Source organism: Oncorhynchus masou, chromosome 24 (genome assembly GCF_036934945.1).
Source record: "Oncorhynchus masou masou isolate Uvic2021 chromosome 24, UVic_Omas_1.1, whole genome shotgun sequence".
In the NCBI taxonomy this organism is placed as follows: Eukaryota; Metazoa; Chordata; class Actinopteri; order Salmoniformes; family Salmonidae; genus Oncorhynchus; species Oncorhynchus masou.
The window spans coordinates 57464603-57484719 of record NC_088235.1 but is presented as its reverse complement, the minus strand read 5'-3'; the positions used below and the strand labels follow the sequence as shown (position 1 = coordinate 57484719).

Below are 20117 nucleotides of genomic sequence, written 5' to 3'. Positions count from 1 at the left end.
GCGCGGTTTGGCTGGTCATATTTCGTAGGAAGCATGACTTGACCTACGTCTCTCCCGAGCCCGTTGGGGAGTTATAGCGATGAGACAAGTTCGTAATCACGAAGTTGGGGAGAAAATGGGTGGGGGAAATTACAAAAATAATCATAAAATTGTTGTCTCTTCTGGGAACTGTACTAGGTGTTCCAAAAGCATCAATACAGGAACTTACCAAGTGTTCCCAGACTAATTTTTTAATAATAAAAATAAAAATAAAAATGGTACTTTAAATTATTACAATAGAATTCAGGGATTGGGAAGAAATGTAGACATTTTGTGGGGAATTCTATGTATCAATGTGTGTGAGAGAATCACAGTTGGAAGCTGATGCACACAGCAATGCTTACCTAATTGGATATGTGTTTTAGAATGTTCGTGGTCACAGGGCCCTTATGGGGCATGAAATAACAAGCAGCTGTGTGTGGTGAGACTGCATGTGTGTGTGCACGCGAATGTGTGTGTGAGGTGGGTATGTGTGGGTCTGTAGGGAGGTTTATTAACACAGTCCATCAAGGTAGTATGGTACCCGTACTGGGACGCCCAAGGCTTAAGAAGTGAGCGCCACACAAGCAAGACAGTGCCTCCTCACAATACTAATATCGGCCCTTATTTTTTACAAAAAATATATAAAAAATCCCATTCCACCAACCCACAATAGCCGGGCAACTTCCACAGCTAGTCAGGTGTGCAGTTTGAGTTCTCCAGCTTTGCTCCCCTGCTGCGGAGATTATCCTGGCCACTAATGTTATAGACAGTAAATCAATGGTCCACTGCTTTATTTCTGACTTTCCAACGTACCCTACCCTTCCTGTAAGCAACTTTGGTGTCCACCAGTCATCAATTGAATGCAATATTTCACACATTCTACTCAACATATCTTCCTACATGAAATGATAGTCTGACGAAGGTGTTCGGATTGAGCCCCTACAATATTTTTCCATGCTGAGACTGTGACAAAGGTTTTACAAAACAGGCATGCCCTATAGCAGACCAACTCCATCAGAAGGAAGAGGGAAAACACTAATAAGGACTATGAAATATGTACTGTCCACATAACAGAATCCCTGATAAGAGACCAGCCAGCCCCTAACTACAGCCCCTGGCATCAACATACTTAGTCTTATGTTGTTTTTTCAGACGGTTAACCATTTTGGCATGACCTGATAACCACAAGGTACCTTTCTGTTCTCCCTACGTGTTAACAATGTTTACAACTTAGAAAGACGTGGTTCAATCGAAGGCCATTTTGGAGGAAAAGAAAGCAGACAAGAGATATTCAACTTCTACCAATGTTATTTTTACTGGAGAAAGCTGGAGGCTAAACCAAATGACCGAAAGATCTAGCTGGTATAATCCAAAGCATTTGCATGGGGGTAAATATTCACCTGGAAGATTGAATAGATGTACTATATAGCCCTATATCATTTGAATCTATACATCAGAAACAGTCAACACTAGAGCCCAGATCCCCTGTTTTACCAAGGCACCCGAGATCTACTGGGACTGTGATGAACTAAAAGGACATTCCAGACACAGAACAGAAATGCAAATCACATCACGCTGGAAAGTGATCTGCTACAGAATGACTAATTAAAAGGTGAAAAAATGCTGTCCGTGAGGCGCCAACAATACACAGAACATAAACCGCCGCCATGCAAACACAATTCGGGGCCTCCTCTAAAACGGTTTCAGCCTCGTGTCAGGCTATAAATAGTGACGCGTTCACATAAACATTGAAAGCAAATACTTGGCACCTCCATTTTCAATACCGGGTCATAGTCAATCTGCTAAATATTGTTCGCCCCATCAAAGTGGCACCACATGCGGGCCCAGGTTGTTTTTAGACAAGACCTCCAGTGGGGACGGGCGCAGGAAGCAGGCTTTGAAAATGTCCCAAACCCCAGCTTAATAACCACGGCTTTATTCATATTCTCAGTTCCCAGTGTGGAGTCCTTAAAGCACAATTGAACATAAAGCCCATCACCTCCAGGCTGAACAAAGGCAGAGGGGAGGTCCTACTCGAGATCTGCCCCACAACGGGCCAATTACCACCTCATAAGATTATGCTTAACAGAACATTAAAGCACAATCCAGGCAGCAGACTGGAAAACACTAAATCCTCAGCATTGGTTCACAACTGACAACGTACATTAGGCGGGTCTAGACCTGAACTCAACTGATCACCTATAGACTGGAGGATAGAGGACCCTGTAGGTTTGCTTAGACTTTGTCTGTAGCCTATAACCCCCCCCCCCCGAAACATATCAATGTTATCTTTACCAGAATATCATCGACTGTTATGTCATCCTATTTGTCTCTCAGGCATAATGCCTGTAGTGGTTAGAAACAAACAGCAGAGAGGGTGAAAATCATATATCTTGTTAAAAATGTATTTCTAACCGGAGCACGTGTGTGCCAGGCCATCATTAATGCAGACGGCAAAAAGGAATTAGCCGGCCATGTTTGCTTATCATACTCTGCACAGCACCTCTCAAAATAAAAGCTGAGCATCGAAGTACATTTCCTTGTCTTTGCCCTTCAATGACCTACATAGGATCTGAATAGTCGCACCAAACAGGTTCGACAGTAAATTGGTAGTTATCGATTGATGTCGACCTATTCGGTGACTATAATATTTGTTATTCACATCCCTAGAGACTTATTTTGAAGAACCATCGGAGAACTTGGCAGGACAAGTCATCAACAAGTGCTCCGAGGCAAACTTTCAGGAAGCAATGCTCTACGCCTATCCTCTTCTTTTGCTCAACCAAACGGTGTACCCTTGTCCCCCTCTTTTTTGGGGCTCACAGGGGCTGTTTTGAGCCCGTTTTGCCCTCTGTTCCTGCCAGAACATCCGGATCCTCCAAGCCACCTGCCCCCACAGTCCCAGGCCAATATGATTAATGGCCCTCTGCCGGGACTCTCCATCCACTCAGCACATTGTTGAGAGGCTCTGAAACAGGACAACAGTTGCATCGCCTCTTCACACCGGGCCTAAGCCCTGCCTGTCAGTTCCCGGTTAAAGCAGTTAACTGGACAGATTTACAGCTACTAACCAGCACTAGGTGACAGCCTGTCTTGGTATAGGACCCCGATTAATCATACGAATTTGATAGGTGCTTTTACAACGACGAACCAAAGGCCTACTGCACCAACAATGGCCCACATCCCGAAACCCACTGCTCTGCTGGTCATAAAGTTACCTTGCATGCAGTGTTCAAACATAAAATGTCCCATATGACGTTTGTACTGTACTGAAGATTCATATTGTGAAAATCTCTAACGGAAACCCCCAGGTCTCGAGTTTTTGGCGCAATGGAAAATAAGTCTTGTTCCTTAAGGGACAGCAGTTGTAAATTCCTGACAGGGTCAAACACCTGCTGTCCTTCAGGTCTGGGCCCACACAATGTTTCTCTGTGACATTCACAGTCAAAGAGTAAAAAGTCCCCCCTACCTATAAGTCCCCGTTATAGCACAGTGGTGAATGAGAATCCACATGCTTTAAAGGGATGGGGATAAGCAAATATATAGGCAACTTCACAGAATGAATTTCAATAGCACACAATCTTATCGCATTGCATTATGGCATGGTGGTTGTCTTCAATACTCAAGAAGAGTAGTGGATTTGGGGTTATAAATAGGCATTATATCAAGCATCAGGAAAATGATCAGGGTATTAACGGCTCTGACAACACCATCATTAGTAATTACTGGCTTTTTGAAATGAGCAATAAAAATGACTAAAACTGGGACTGAGAATATAACCCTCCCTTATAATCTCAGTGGCAAGCCCACAGCGTACTGGGGAAACACCAGGGACATGTAATGAAGTTCTCACAGTGGCTATTCCACAGGGTAAAATGTCTTCATGTGTAAACATATTTGTATACGTGACTGAGCAATATGAATTATGGCTCTTACTTGGCATTTGCCGACTGCATTCTGGCGGTTCAATTGGGTATGATATATGTGCGAATATCAGGTGGCAGAGGAGCGCAGGGGGCCTAAAGGGTACAGTCGGTTCCCACGTGCACAGACTACGGCCCTCAGAGGCCCGGCCACAGCTGCCTGAACACAGCTGTGCGGCCAAGACAGCACACACACTTGACCTTGAACTACGAGTGTGTGTGTGTGTTTCTACTTATTGATGGACGAGACTGTGCAATGATGTACACGTATGGGGTGGTAGGCATTTCATAGATAAATAACACATAAATAACGTTAAACCTTTAATAAAGAAACTAGGAAGAACATTTTTATTTAAAAAATTAAAATAACAAGCAGACCCTGATTTTAGCTTGTTAAGACACTTTATAAAATTATTTTCTGTCGCAAAAATGTAATTTCTTCAGCATCCACTTCCCAATTACCATTAAAGGGAAAAAATCATCATGAACATGAAGTGTTTTAGACAAAAATAACATGATTCAAACGTGCTCCCTTGCCTAATTTTGCCACTCCTGCCAAAATTGTCTCTGCATTGTCCTTTGCTCAGGGGACAAGGAGGTAATTATTGAAAAGGTCAGTCTGCAAGTGATCAAATCATGGCTACGGCATTCACTCTACGCTTTCACTGCCATGCCCCCTAATATCAACCACTGGTGCCTTTCTGGTGATTCCAGTCAATTAGAGGTGTGCTTGTGAATTTCGTTAGTGTTTGGAAAAAAGAGAAAGAGCTGTCAGTCAAAGGCCGCTCTGGCTTTAGATCTTGTGGGTGTTGGAATCTCAGAACCTGTATTTGTAGGAATAAAAATGAGGGGATTTAGACTGACTGCTTTCTCTGCAGACCTGTCAAATCTGACCTTCGCAGTAAAGGAAAGGGGAGGAAGAAAAAAAAAAGATTTAAAAAGCTGAGTCTGAGACTGACTTGTGCATTACAAAAGGTAGAAAAGATAGACCAAAAAAAATACATATCTGAATGAATTGTGTTCACCCTGCTCTTTTCTTTCCTACTTCTCAGAGGTTTAGTTGACCAATGTATAACCGTTAATATAAATCCACAGAATTATTCAACAGGGGATTGAGACAGATCTCTCTGTTTGATGTTAAACATAGATCATTTATAGAATACATCACTTCTCTGCCAATGTCAGGGGAGAGCTCTGATTGAATTTACACATCAAAACAATGCTTTGCATTTTTGGATGTTGTAAAACATCCACTGCCTATGGTTTCAATGAGCAGATATGGACAGCTCAACGTAATAGGCATTACCAAATTTGTCACAGGGCCAATTTGTCGCTATTAGTTACTTGTTTGTAATTCCAGTGTAGTGCGGGGATTACCCAACACATATCCACATGGTTATCCCTGTCATCACTGGTCTACTTACTGACCCAGATGTTCAATGACTAGTGGACAGCACTGGCAAACCATAACTCGAAAACCATGAGGCAATAAGGCAGACAAGGTTTCAAACCAGGCTTTGGAGTGAATATAGAACATTCACATTTAACATGTAAATATGATTAACAATGACAGCTGAAGAAACTTAGAAAATGTCATACCCAAAAACAGCCAATAGCAACAAAATTGTATTTTTGTTACAGTAGTACTAATGACCTTTGGTAGACAAACTGCAATATTTGTGTTTTTATACACTACCGTTCAAAAGTTTAAGGTCACTTAGAAAAAATCCTTGTTTTGAAAGAAAAGCACATTTTTGTCCATTAAAATAACAAATTGATCAGAAATACAGCGTAGACATTGTTAATTTTGTAAATTACTATTGTAGCTGGAAACAGCTGATTTGTTTAAAGGAATATCTACATAGGCGTACAGAGGTCCATTATCAGCAACCATCACTCCTGTGTTCCAATGGCACGTTGTGTTAACTAATCCAAGTTTATAATTTTAAAAAGGGTAATTGAGCATTAGAAAACCTTTTTGCAATTGTGTTAGCATAGCTGAAAACTGCTGTGCTCATTAAAGAAGCAATAAAACTGGCCTTCTTTAGACTAGTTGAGTAACTGGAGCATCAGCATTTGTGGATTTGATTACAGGCTCAAAATGACCAGAAACAAAGACATTTCTTCTGAAACTAGTCAGTCTATTGTTGTTCTGAGAAATGAAGGCTATTCCATGCGAGAAATTGGCAAGAAACTTAAGATCTCGTGCAGCGCTGTGGTCTTCTCACCGTCACAGAACAGAGCAAACTGGATCTAACAAGAATAGAAAGAGTGGGAGGCCCCGGTGCACAACTGAGCAAGAGGACAAGTACATTAGAGTGTCTAGTTTGAGAAACAGATGCCTCACAAGTCCTCAACTGGCAGCTTCATTAAAGAGTACCCGCAAAACACCAATCTCAACTTCAACAGTGAAGCGGCAACTCTGGGATACTGGCCTTCTAGGCAGAGTTGCAAAGAAAAAGCCAGATCTCATAAAAGACATGCTGTGATTTATTAGTGTTTGTATGATATATATTAAACAAAGGGGGAAAGTCTACCCTTTCATTGTTTGCAAACAAGCAGTTAAAATCTAAAAGCCGTAGATGCAGATTGCAAATCTGTAGAAAGCACTCAATTATATGGGTCTAATGAGCTTAGTGATGGAAGATTAAGCATCAAAAACATCCCTTCCCAAGGAGATACAGGGCCTACTTCCTCTGGGGAAAAGAGAAGAGTGTGACGTGGTAAGGTGGGGTGGCAGAGGGGATTTGCATGGCATATGCTTAACCATTGGTCCAGGCTCCATAACCGTGTCCTCTGTTTGAAATAAAGAGAAACCCTCTTTCCAGAAGTTGTAGGGGAGAAAATTTCAGAAAGAGAGACAACACTTCCTTTCCCAGAACAATTTATAGCTCTGCTTGACAAGACTCCCTGCTATATTTACCCAACTTAAAATTGCAGATGATATACTTCCAGCTGCATTGTGCCATGGCACATGGCCCTGTCAATCACGCTAGGAGAACAGAACCTTTAACAACGGGGAGAAAGTGGCTGAGAAACCTTTCAGTACTAATCCACATTTTGTTCACTGGTTGCTTTTGTTGTTAGAGGAGCTAAGATACACAGTGTGAATGGAATTACTGGGCTTTCATTAAGCAGACAGCTGGGCCACTACAGCCCACCCGGAAGAATTCGTACAGAAATATTGGTTGGGCGGGTGTGGTGGCAGGGGACTTAGCTTGTGTTTGTGTTGCCGCAAAACAAAAACACATTGATCAGTCTGTCAAATACAGAGTTGGGCTTTGGACTGGTTATGTGATCTGCTTTTATTTAGGTTTTCATCGCTCACCAGGACATGGACATACCATGTCAGAGAGCCAAATATGCACAAGATTGGGGGTTAGGGAGGCAATAACAGCTTTTAACCCCCCTAACGTTTGCCCATTGCAAATTTCATATCAAACCTCATGAGTACCAAAAAAAAAGAACTATAATCAAGTCAGTCTGCTCAAACTCAAATGGAAGTCACAACATGGAATAACAAAAAAAATGTTTAGTCCATTAGAATATTCCAGAAAGTCCATTAGAATATTCCAGAAAGTCCATTAGAATATTCCAGAAAGGCAACTTAGAGCTAAACTACTTCTGTAAACTAACTGGCAACCAAGATAATACATCAGTTACCTCTTCAGAATCAAAGTAGATAAACATAATATAACACTTGTTCCCCCAATGCTAGCTGTGGACTACTAACAAGGCCTTCGGTGTTCTGAGAGGGGTTGGGGGGGATGAAAAAGCGTGGCAGATTCCTCCCAGGCCCCTGGCGCAGCCGTGCCTGTCCATCTCGAGGCAGTGGCATTCCCTGGAGGATGCGCTACGCCTGGAGGGGGCTGAGACCATGGCTGCAGGGTCCATGTGTTCCATCTCTCCACTAGCTGCTACTGTGGCTGGGGATGGGGCTGCCAGGAATCCCGTTGCACAAGCATGACAGCACAAAGGCTTGACCGCAGAGTTAGCTCACCCGGTGACCATCAGCTAGCACCCCTCCATTACAACGCACAACAGAGCCACTCCAAATGATCAATCACAACAGACGGTGATAGAGGGGCCGGGGGGGGGGGAGGGTCAGGGGTTCTAGTGGGGTTGTTGCATGCGAACCCTATATGGCACTAGAGATACAATTGGCTGACGTTCATTTTTTAATAACTTTAAACGCAACTTGCCATCCCATGCCTTAAAAAGTCAATTAGAGTAGGGAAAACTAAATCACTTCTAGACAAGTGAACTCAGAACAGCCAGAATAACCAGATTCCATGTATTTTCTATGTTAAGTATTTCCAAACTATAAACCAAAGATGTGACTTTCCTAACTAAACTCCGCAAAAAAAGAAACGTCCTCTCACTGTCAACTGCGTTTATTTTCAGCAAACTTAACATGTGTAAATATTTGTATGAACATAAGATTCGTGACACAAACTGAAGTTCCACAGACATGTGACTAACAGAAATGGAATAATGTGTTCCTGAACAAAGGGGGTCGAAAGTAACAGTCAGTATCTGGTGTGGCCACCAGCTGCATTAAGTACTGCAGTGCATCTCCTCCTCATGGACTGCATCGGATTTGCCAGTTCTTGCTGTGAGATGTTACCCCACTCTTCCACCAAGGCACCTGCAAGTTCCCGGACATTTCTGGGGGGAATGGCCCTAGCCCTCACCCTCCGATCCAACACGTCCCAGACATGCTCAATGGGATTGAGATCCGGGTTCTTCGCTGGCCCTGGCAGAACACTGACATTCCTGTCTTGCAGGAAATCATGCACAGAAAGAGCAGTATGGCTGGTGGCATTGTCATGCTGGAGGGTCATGTCAGGATGAGCTTGCAGGAAGGGTACCACATGAGAGAGGATGTTGTCTTCCCTGTTTATTTTTATTTTACCTTTATTTAACTAGGCAAGTCAGTTAAGAACAAATTCTTATTTTCAATGACGGCCTAGGAACAGTGGGTTAACTGCCTGTTCAGGGGCAGAACGACAGATTTGTACCTTGTCAGCTCGGGGATTTGAACTTGCAACCTTCTGGCTCTAACCACTAGGCTACCCTGCCACCCCTGTAACGCACAGCGTTGAGATTGCTTGCAATGACAACAAGCTCAGTCTGATGATGCTGTGACACACCACCCCAGGCCATGGCGGGCCCTCCACCTCCAAATCGATCCCGCTCCAGAGTACAGGCCTTGGTTTAACACTCATTCCTTTGATGATAAACGCGAATCCGACCATCACCCCAGGTCAGACAAAACCGCGACTCGTCAGTGAAGAGCACTTTTTGTCAGTCCTGTCTGGTCCAGCGACGGTGGGCTTGTGCCCGTAGGCGACGTTGTTGCCAGTGATGTCTGGTGAGGACCTGTCTTACAACAGGCCTACAAGCCCTCAGTCCAGCCTCTCTCAGCCTCTTGCGGATAGTCTGAGCACTGATGGAGGGATTGTGCATTCCTGGTGTAACTCGGGCAGTTGTTGTTGCCATCCTGTGCCTGTCCCGCAGGTGTGATGTTCGGATGTACCGATCCTGTGCAGGTGTTGTTACATGTGGTCTGCCACTGCGAGGACGATCAACTGTCCGTCCTGTCTCCCTGTAGCTCTGTCTTAGGCATCTCACAGTACAGACATTGCAATGTATTGCCCTGGTCACATCTGCAGTCCTCATGCCTCCTTGCAGCATGCCTAAGACACGTTCACGCAGATGAGCAGGGACTCTGGGCATCTTTCTTTTGGTGTTTTTCAGAGTCAGTAGAAAGGCCTCTTTAGTGTCCTAAGTTCATAACTGTGACCTTAATTGCCTACCATTTGTCAGCTGTTAGTGTCTTAACGACCGTTCCACATGTGCATGTTCATTAATTGTTTATGGCTCATGGAACAAGCATGGGAAACATTGTTTAAACCCTTTACAATAAAGTTTGAAGTTATTTGGATTTTATGAATTATCTTTGAAAGACAGGGTCCTGAAAACAGGGCATTTCTTTTTTTGCTGCGTTTATGAATCAATGAAGAGATGAGTAAAGCCACACATACACCACTCACAGTGCATGAACAGACTTGCATGGCTGCCACCTGCTGACCTTATCCATGAGACTCAATTACAAACACACCTGTGAAGATACAATACTTTGTAGGCCCTTCATGCAACATTTTGTGTCTTATCCATCGCTCAACATATTTGTAAAAAAACAGATTGTTGAAAGGTGTAAACATGTTCTTACTCAATTGACCTGGTAAAACAGGGGTTTAAATTAAAATACAAAAAAAAAACATTGCTCCATTAAGATTCAGGATGCCAAGACTTGAATTTACATTAGGATAACTTAGTAGACAAGAGAGAAGTGAAATGTAAAGACTTAGCAAAAAAAAATGATGACGGTCATGTCCTCTAATTCTGCCAAGAAACCTCAGATGTCACTGTAGTGGAATAGGCAGTGGACTAGACTGACCAACCTAGTAATGTGAAACAACCTCCTTTACTCAGCAAAGTGTATGAGATTAAACATTTTCATATGCATCATGTTGGCACCAAAGCAAAATGGCATCATGAAATGTTTGTTGCCAACATGAAGGATAGTTTGCCAAACTCCATTGGCCTATACCTCTGGACAAGGTTTATTCCACCAGCATAGTATATCAAGATGAGCAGGATCGGACGGAGCGAACACGTGCTGAGGATGCCTAAAGAAAGTTGCTCTCAGATAAACACCTACGGGAAAGCACAAGCGAGGCAGGCCAAAGAACATGACAATGGACAGTGGTGGCTGAGCTGGAAGAGAGGAGTCTCATGGGACAGGGCACCAACTGCGGCCCAAGACTACAGTTGAAGATTGTTGCGGCATTATGTCCAACCCGGAATAAAGAGGACTAAGAATTAAAGTATAAAACATTTTTATGTCTGAGTACAAGGAGAAAATTGCCCTGTAGAGGAAATATATTTGATAGTAATAGTACATATTAAGTATGGTCACAACCAAAACCCATCAAAGAAACATAACTAATGTGAAGGGATGAATGCTCTTCTTAAATTCAAGGAAATCCAACAGAGTATATTCCATTTTTTACTGAATTGAGTGTTGTGAGAAGAACTCAGGAGGTACCAGTGTCTTGAAGTGTTGAGCATATTCCCCTCCTTGAGCAGAGAAGAACACTTGCACAACTTAGCGTAACATTTACCTTCGCCGTCTTGTTCATAATGAGGCACTTGGATAAAAGACGAACAAACAGTGATATCGTTTCAAATGGGACTTCTAAAAATGATTAAGCTGAGTAGTCCCCCGCAGTAAGACATTGGGAGAGATAATATTGACAAACTTGAAAGGCCAGCCCATTTCTCTGTGGAAATCTGCTGCACACCTGATTAAATATGTTCTTACTCTTCAGGCAGGAGAAGGCACTTTGTGATAATCTGAATGTGTTTAGCCTCATGGTCCCGACTGACTGAGGTTTATTCATGTAATGTATTGGCGGAGGGAAAATTGAAATATGGCTTTCATTTTAAGCTGGTCTTCTTCCATGGACAATGGCAATGATAGTCGTTCTAGTATAACGAACAATTGCTATAAACTTAAAATACTTTCATGTGTTATCATCTCCTCTGTATCTGCATAATAATGTAAGTATGAAATGCTGTTGGGGAGGAAATAAGAGAGAAAAGATTTGCAAAGAGGGCTAGTCAGGAATTAGTAAAGGAGACTGCTGCAGGTATCTATTTGCGTGTGGGATGACAATTTAGAGATAGGGACTTACCTTAGATATCCACTAATATTCTGTAGTTCTTTAGAAAAAAAGGCCAAATATACACTGCACCATGTACTGTGCTTGCCATTATTAGGTTATTACCTTTCATACTGTTGAGAATCTCTTTCAGGTGGCTGAAACCGTTAAGCAATGGATCTTGTTCCTCATCCTGTACAACAATAAAACAAACAGTACTGGCATCAACAAAAACTCAAGCATGCGAGGACATTGAAGCTCAAAGTGAAAACTATTTCTGCATCTCTCTTCTTTTTAATCTTCCTTCGTCTTGTACCAAGTCTGAAACACTCATTCCTTGAGCAGGTAGTTCGACAATTAAAAAAGCTCAACTAAACTGTTGTCTTATATGAAACTAAGCCTTGATTGAGAAATATTGTGTTACAAAAAATGGTCTTTAACAAGACAAAACAACTTACCAAAGGAGTATGGGTATTCCACCTTGAATTCCTCTTGATGGCACCTACAACAGTACAGATCTCCCCTTGGACAATGTATATATTCTTGTCCACCATCCTGATACTTGAAAAGACAAAAAAAAATGGATATACATTTTCAGTAGGCTTACTTCTTACTAAAGCAAGTAAATTAATTCATGTCAAATTGCTTGGTAGTCAAGGACCAGCCAGTCAATGAAACTGTCTTAACTGAAATATTTTCTCCTACAGCTAAAAATCATAAAGCAGCTGTTCTCTGGACACCGCCTCAGACAAAAATCGGGCAAGCCGAACATTGGTAATATTTGAATAGCAGTTTCTCCATGTACCTTAAAATGGTTGGATTAACCGTTAAGCAGGCCAGAGAAAGGTACTGTAGAAAGATAATATTGTGTGTCTGCAGGGAAATGTTATTTGACTATTGAGACAGAGGAGGTCATACGGAGGCAGCATTCTGTTCAAATTCATGATAAGCAGATTCAAAATAATAAGAGATGAATGGTACAGGGTGGTTGGAGTGCTGAAATGCAAGCATTGATAGGCTTAGACTCAGGTGACTTAAATGCAAACAGAAATGTATTATCACTTGTTTCAAAAGTGTTAACTCTCTGTCACAACACATTTAGTGAGGATATAGCAGATTGTGTGGCTCAGTAGAAGAACATAAGATTTGCTTTGGTCCTCCAAGGTCTGACTTCACACATAGAGCCATTGCTTGAATCCAAATATGGGCCTGAAGTTGTAAGAATGCAGGTAGCTAGATTATTTAATTTAAATGTAAAATAGACCATACAGCGTACAGTTGCTATTGATATGTGGCTTACGCCATCACCTGTGGCTTAGGCCATTTCCACATTGTGATGTGCTACTGCCTGACTTTAAAATGTAAATTAATATTGTGTTGCTGACCTACGCAAAATAGCCCATATTGTCGAAGTGGAATGATGTTTTTAGAGATGTTTAAAAATTAAAATGCTGAAATGTATTATGTAATTGTTATCGCAAGCCTAAGAAGTTCCATGGACTCAGTGTGTACAATAATGGCATTTAACATGATTATTGAATGACTTCCTCAAATTTGTAACCCACACATACAACTACCTTTAAGGTCCCTCAGTCGAGCAGTGACTTTCAAACACAGAATCAACCACAAAGACCAGCAAGGTTTTCCAATGCCTCACAAAGGGCACCTGGGTAAAAATATAAAAGCAGACATTGAATATCCCTGAGCGTAGTGAAGTTACTAATTACACTTTGGATGGTGTATCAATACACCTAGTCACTAGATATATACAAGCGCCCTTCCAACTCAGTTGACGGAGAGGAAGGAAACCGCTCAGGGATTTCACCATGAGGAAATTGGTGACTTTAAAACAGTTAGAGTTAAATTGCTGTGAGATAACAGAGGATTGATCAACAACATTGTAGTTACTCCACAATACTAACCTAAACGACAGAGTGAAAAGAAGTAAGCCTGTACATAACAAAGTTTCCTTAACATGCATCCTGCTTCAAATAAGGCACTAATGTAAAACAGCAAAATTTGTGGCATAGAAATTCACTTTATGTTTGGGGCAAATCCATCATCACGGAGTACCACTTTATATTTTCAAGTTTGGTGGTGGCTTTGTCATGTTATTGGTATGCTTGTCATCGGCATTTAAAGGATAAAAATAAACTGAATAAAGCTAAGCACAGGCAAAAACCTTGAGGAAAACCTGGTTTAGTCTGCTTTCCAACAGACACTGGGAGACAAATTCACCTAAAATACAAGGCCAAATATAAACTGTTGAATGAACACATTGAATGTTCCTGATGGACTAGTTGTAGTTGACTTAAATCAATGTGTTGTACTAATGTATTTTCTGTTATGGAAAACTATAGTTACACTTCCCTGTTCACTCCATTGAAGCAAAAAAACACTTCCATTTCAATATAAAAATGCAACCCCCATCAATATACAGCAGGACTCACCTGCTCCTGCTTTCTCCCGTTGTGCTTTTTACAAACAAGCACGTGATTAGCTCAACTGTTCTGGGGAACTACGGTAAGCGTCATAATGTGATAGGAGATGAAGCAGATTGTGTTCTTCAATTCACCTAACGCATTGCACAAGTTGACTGCAGGTATTTACTTAAAAAGGTAGCAACAAATATTCAAATGTGTTGAAAAACTTCAAATAAATAATTTCGATGGTATGGAAAACCCATCTAGTGCCAATTTCCAAATACCCCGGTATAGAGTATAAACAGTATACTGCCCAAGCCTAGTTCTAAACCATTTCACCTGTGTTTTATATTGAAAGTCAGCGGTTTTTGCTTCAATAGAGTGATATGGGGTGTGCAACCATCATTTTTCTTCACGCAAAATACATTAGTGCAGGGCTCTCATGCCCTGTTCCTGGAGAGATGCCATCCTGTATTGTAGGTTTTTGCTCAAACTCGAGTTGTAACTAACCTGGATCAGCTTATCAACAGCTAATTATTCGAATCAGGTGTGATAGATTTGGGTTGAAGTGAAAATTTACAGGACAGTAGCTCTCCAGGAAGAGGGTTGGAGAGTCCTGCATCAGTGCAACACATTCGTCAGAAAATCGTTTTCATCAGATAACAGAAGAGCAAAGCTATTTGGCGTAAGTAAATTAGCTTACAATGAGAAAGGTATCCATTGAGAATGTTCAAATACGTTGAGGAATTATTGTCAATCTTTCCAACTGTTTCTTTTTCGATAACCACTTAGCGTGAAAAGGAAAAATGTAATGCTCTGATCCAGTGGAATAAAATAGGCCTACCTGATTACTTCTTATTCCTTATGCAAATAGACTAAAGCGGTGTCTGCCCCGAGCTCACTGGCAAGGGAAACTGAGGGCCCATAATATGTTGTACAATGTAGCAAGGAGCTTCAGGCTGGACCCAAGATAATAGTTGATACAATGTTTAAAGTTTGGCTACATGGCCTGTCCACAACAATGTGATTTTCTACCTGGCGGCTCCAATGTTATCATTTGTTGGCTTTGTAGGCAATATTATTTTACGTTTATCATTTTCATTTAGATAGAATTTTGATTAACCATATAACAATGATTTTGCGATACAAAGATGATATAAAATAAGTGAAACTGTTCCACAAAAATGTTCATTTGAAAACCATAACTGGCATGCAGATCGGTAAATTGGCATTCCACATGAGAAAGTTTGCCGACTCCTTGTGTAGCCTATTACGGGCCACTTCAGGAGAGTAATGGAAGAATCTGAGCGAGTGGTAGGAAGACGGTCAGGAAAGTTTTATTTTTTTTCTTCCTCTGGTAATCTATTATCTCTGGCTCCCTAGAGTAATTTGTGTCTTATTTCATCAAACAGTGAGCTTAACGCATCAGACAAGCTCAATGCATATATAGTTAATTTTATTAAGACATAGGGTGTCTATAACAGCGCATTTGGAAAGTATTCAGACCCCTTGACATTTATGTTACAGCCTTATTCTAAAATTGATCAAATAGTTATGTTTTTTTTAAATACCCCATAAATGACAAAGCAAAGAGGTTTTTAGAATTTTTAGCAAATGTAACAAATAGAAAACTGAAATATCACATTAACAAAACTATTCAGACCCATTACTCAGTACTTTGTTGAACTATTCATGGCAGCGATTACAGCTGAGTCTTCTTGGGTATGACGCTACAAGCTTGGCACACCTGTATTTGGGGAGTTTCTCCCATTCTTCTGCAGATCCTCTTAAGCTTTGTCAGGTTGGATGGAGAGCATCGCTGCACAGCTATTTTCAAGTCTCTCCAGAGATGTCCGATTGGGATCAAGTCCGGGCTATGGCTGGGCTACTCAAGGACATTGAGACGTGTCCCGAAGCCACTCCTGTATTGTCTTGGCTGTGTGCTTAGGGTCGTTGTCCTGTGAGGAGGTGAACCTTTGCCCAAGTCTGAGGAGCCGAGCACTCTGGAGCAGGTTTTCATCAAGGATCTCTGTACTTTGCTCTGTTCATCTTTCCCTTGATCCTAACTAGTCTCCCAGTCCCTGCCCCTGACAAAAATGCCAGCAGCATCATGCTGCCACCACTATGCTTCACCGCAGGGACAGTGCCAGGTTTCCTCCAGATGTGACACTTGGCATTCAGGCCAAAGAGTTCAATCTTGGTTTCATCAGACCAGAGAATCTTGTTTCTCAAGGTCAAAGTCATTTAGGTGCCTTTTGGCAAACTCAAAGCGGATTGTCATGTGCCTTTCACTGAGAAGCGGCTTCCATCTGGCAACTCTACCATGAAGGCCTGAAAAAAAGCTGCAGAGAAGGTTGTATTCCGGAAGGTTCTCCCATCTCCACAGAGGAACTTTGGAGCTCTGTCAGAGTGACAATTGGGTTCTTGGTCACCTCCCTGACCAAGGCCCTTCTCCCCCGATTGCTCAGTTTGGCCGGGCGGCCAGCTCAAACTTCATCCATTTAAGAAAGGGGGTGGCAGGTAGCCTAGTGGATAGGCCAGTAACCGTTGGGCCAGTAACTGAAAGGTTGCTGGATCGAATCCCAGAGCTGACAAGGTAAAAATCTGTCGTTCTGCCCCTGAACAAGGCAGTTAACCCACTGTTCCCTGGTAGGCCGTCACTGAAATAAGAATTTGTTCTTAAAACCTGTTGGGGCTAGGGGGCAGCATTTTCACTTTTGGATGAAAGGCGTGCCCAGAGTAAACTGCCTCCCACTCTTTCCCAGATGGGAATATATGCATATTATTATTACTGGTGGATAGAAAACTCTGACGTTTCTAAAACTGTTTGAATTATGTCTGAGTATAACAGAACTCATATGGCAGACAAAAACCTGAGAAGAAATCCAAACAGGAAGTGAGAACTCAATTTTGAAAACAGTGCCATTTGATGTCCATCTTAGATATGGATGAGCATGCACTTCCTAGGGCTTCCACAAGATGTCACCGTATTTAGATTCTGGTTGTATGATTCTACTATAAAGGAGGGGCTCTGGCAGAAAGCCTCTGTCTCATTGCGCGCGGTCACGAGAGAGTGTTCTTGCGTTCCAATGCGTTTCTTCAGACAATGAAATTCTCCGGTTGGAACCTTATTGCTGATTAAATGTTTAAAACATCCTAAATATGGATTGCATACATGATTTGACTTGTTTCTACGACCTGTAACAGAACTTTGAGTTTTTGTCTGGAGGAATTGCTCGTGCTTTTTGAGGATTGAATGCTGGGCTGAACAAGCTAACAACAAGTGGCTAAATGATGGGCTTTTGACACTTTATGGAACAAATCAGTCATTTATTGTCGAACTGGGATTCCTGGAACAGCCTTCTGATGAAGATATTCAAAGGTAAGTGAATATTTAGTGTTTTTTGTAGCTTCTGTTGACGCCAAAATGGCGGCTATTTCTTTGGGTTCTGAGCGCCGTTCTCAGATTATTCTTTTTCCGTAATCTGACAGTGGTTGCATAGAGGATACGTTTATCTTTAATTCTGTGAATAACACTTGCATCTTTTATCAATGTTTATTGCGAGTATTTCTGCAAAATCATCGGATGTTTTGGAATCAAAACATTACTGCACATAACGCGCCAATGTAAACTGAGATTTTTACACATATATAAATATATATTAATTATATAATTTATATTAATTATATAATATATGTTAATATATATATTATATAATTAATATATACACATACATACATACAAACATACACACATACATACATACACACACACAATCGAACAAAACACACAATACATGTATAACATGATGTCCTATGAGTGTCATCTGATGGAGATAATCCAAGGTTAATGATTCATTTTATCTATATTTATACTTGTGACTGAAAAATCGCTGTGTGTGTTTTTGAATTTGGTGGTTATCTAACATGAATGTGTTTTCGCTGTAAAACATTTTTAAAATCGGACACGATGGGTAGATTAATGTTTATCGTTCATTTGCTGTATTGGACTTGTTAATGTGTGAAAGTTAAATATTTCTAAATAAATAAATAAAAAAATCAGATGAATGGGAGGGTGTGTTCCCTTTAGGGAACTCATTGTGCCCACTAGCCCCAACAGGCCAAGTTAAATAAAGTTTACATTTTAAAAAATGTTCAAGAATGGAGGCCACTGTTTACTTGGGGATCTTCAATCCTGCAGACATTTTTTGGAAACCTTCCCCAGATCTGTGCCTCGACACAATCCTGTCTCGGAGCTCAACAGACAATTTCTTCGACCACATGGTTTGGTTATTGCTCTGGCATGCACTGTCAAATGTGGGACCTTATATACAGGTGTGTGCCCTACCAAATCATGTCCAATCAAATGAATTTACCCACAGGTGCAATTAAGTTGTAGAAACATCTCAAGGATGATCAATGGAAACAGGATGCACCCAAGCTCAATTTCGAGTCTCAGAGCAATTTTTGTCAGAGACAGCCCTAGAATCCTGACTGAAGCCAAGCAGAATTTACAATAAGAAGCATTTTATATCTGTTACAAAACGCTGCAAGATATTTTCTTCTGCATTCTCTTTCATTTTCTGAGTGAAAAACGCAAAATCCTGCGTGAACGCGACCCTGACAATACGTGGCTGCTCTCAAGGGGCTATCCCTATGCAATTCTCCTATGAAGACTTTTCCTACAAACCCAAAATCTAGGAGAAATGGGCTAGGGACTAAAATATGACGAGCCTAACAAAATAATTGAATGGCAGTCAAATTTTTCAATAAAATTATCATGAAACAGCTTTATATGTTGTGTGATATGTGACATTTGGGCCGTTCCATGTCATTTCAGCAAGCCATCACACTCACCGTCTCCGGATGTTCTGAAATCGTTTCTGTTGTTAGAAACACCAGATTAGCATTCCTGCAACATTTAGTTGAAATAGGTCCAATATCATCTAAGTAACCATTGAGGTACACAATCCATTTTTAGATAGTTTAGGATGATTTTGACATGAAGCTTTAAAATGCTAACATACAGTTGAAGTCGGAAGTTTACATACACTTAGGTTGGAGTCATTAAAACTCGTTTTTCAACCACTCCACAAAATGCTTGTTAACAAACTATAGTTTTAGCAAGTCGGTTAGGACATCTTCTTTGTGCATGACAAGTAATTTTTCAGAAAATTCCAGGAAATGATGTAATGGCTTTAGAAGCTTGTGATAGGCTAATTGACATCATTTGAGTCAATTGGAGACATACCTGTGGATGTATTTCAAGGCCTACCTTCAAACTCAGTGCCTCGTTGCTGGACATCATGGACAAATCAAAAGAAAATCAGCCAAGACCTCAGAAAAAAACATTGTAGACCTCTTAAGTCTGGTTCATCCTTGGGAGCAAATCCAAACGCCTGAAGGTAACACGTTCATCTGTACAAACAATAGTATGCAAGTATAAACACCATGGGACCACGCAGCAGTCATACCGCTCAGGAAAGAGATGCGTTCTGTCTCCTAGAGATGAACGTACTTTGGTGCGAAAAGTGCAAATCAATCCAAGAACAGCAAAGGACCTTGTGAAGATGCTGGAGGAAGCAGGTACAAAAGTAGCTATATCCAGAGTAAAACGAGTCCTATATCAACATAACCTGAAAGGCCGTACAACAAGGAAGAAGCCACTGCTCCAAAATCACAATAAAAAAGCCAGACTACGGTTTGCAACTGCACATGGGGACAAAGATCGTACTTTTTGGAGAAATGTCCTCTGGTCTGATGAAACAAAAAAATAACTATTTGGCCATAATGACCATCGTTATGTTTGGAGGAAAAAGGGTTAAGCTTGCAAGCCGAAGAACACCATCCCAACCATGAAGCAAGGGGGTGGAAGCATCACGTTGTGGTGGTGCTCTGCTGCAGGAGGGACTGGTGCACTTCAAAAAAATAGATGGCTGCAGGAGGAAATAAAATTATGTGGATATATTGAAGCAACATCTCAAGACATCAGTCAGGAAGTTAAGGCTAGGTCGCAAATG

At 41.3% G+C, this 20117-nt stretch overlaps 1 protein-coding gene across 2 annotated transcripts in view; it reads right to left on the bottom strand.

Annotated features, from left to right (window-relative positions):
- Window positions 1–20117, bottom strand: part of LOC135512371 (Golgi-specific brefeldin A-resistance guanine nucleotide exchange factor 1-like) — a 128684-nt gene that overhangs the window by 94230 nt on the left and 14337 nt on the right. For both annotated transcript variants that reach the window (XM_064934354.1, XM_064934355.1), the window contains exons 2-3: window positions 12133–12235; window positions 11801–11867 (exon numbers count right to left, since the gene is read on the bottom strand). In XM_064934354.1, coding sequence (XP_064790426.1) covers window positions 11801–11867; window positions 12133–12228 — 163 coding nt within the window. In that variant the 5' untranslated portion in view covers window positions 12229–12235. The remainder of the gene's footprint in view (window positions 1–11800; window positions 11868–12132; window positions 12236–20117) is intronic.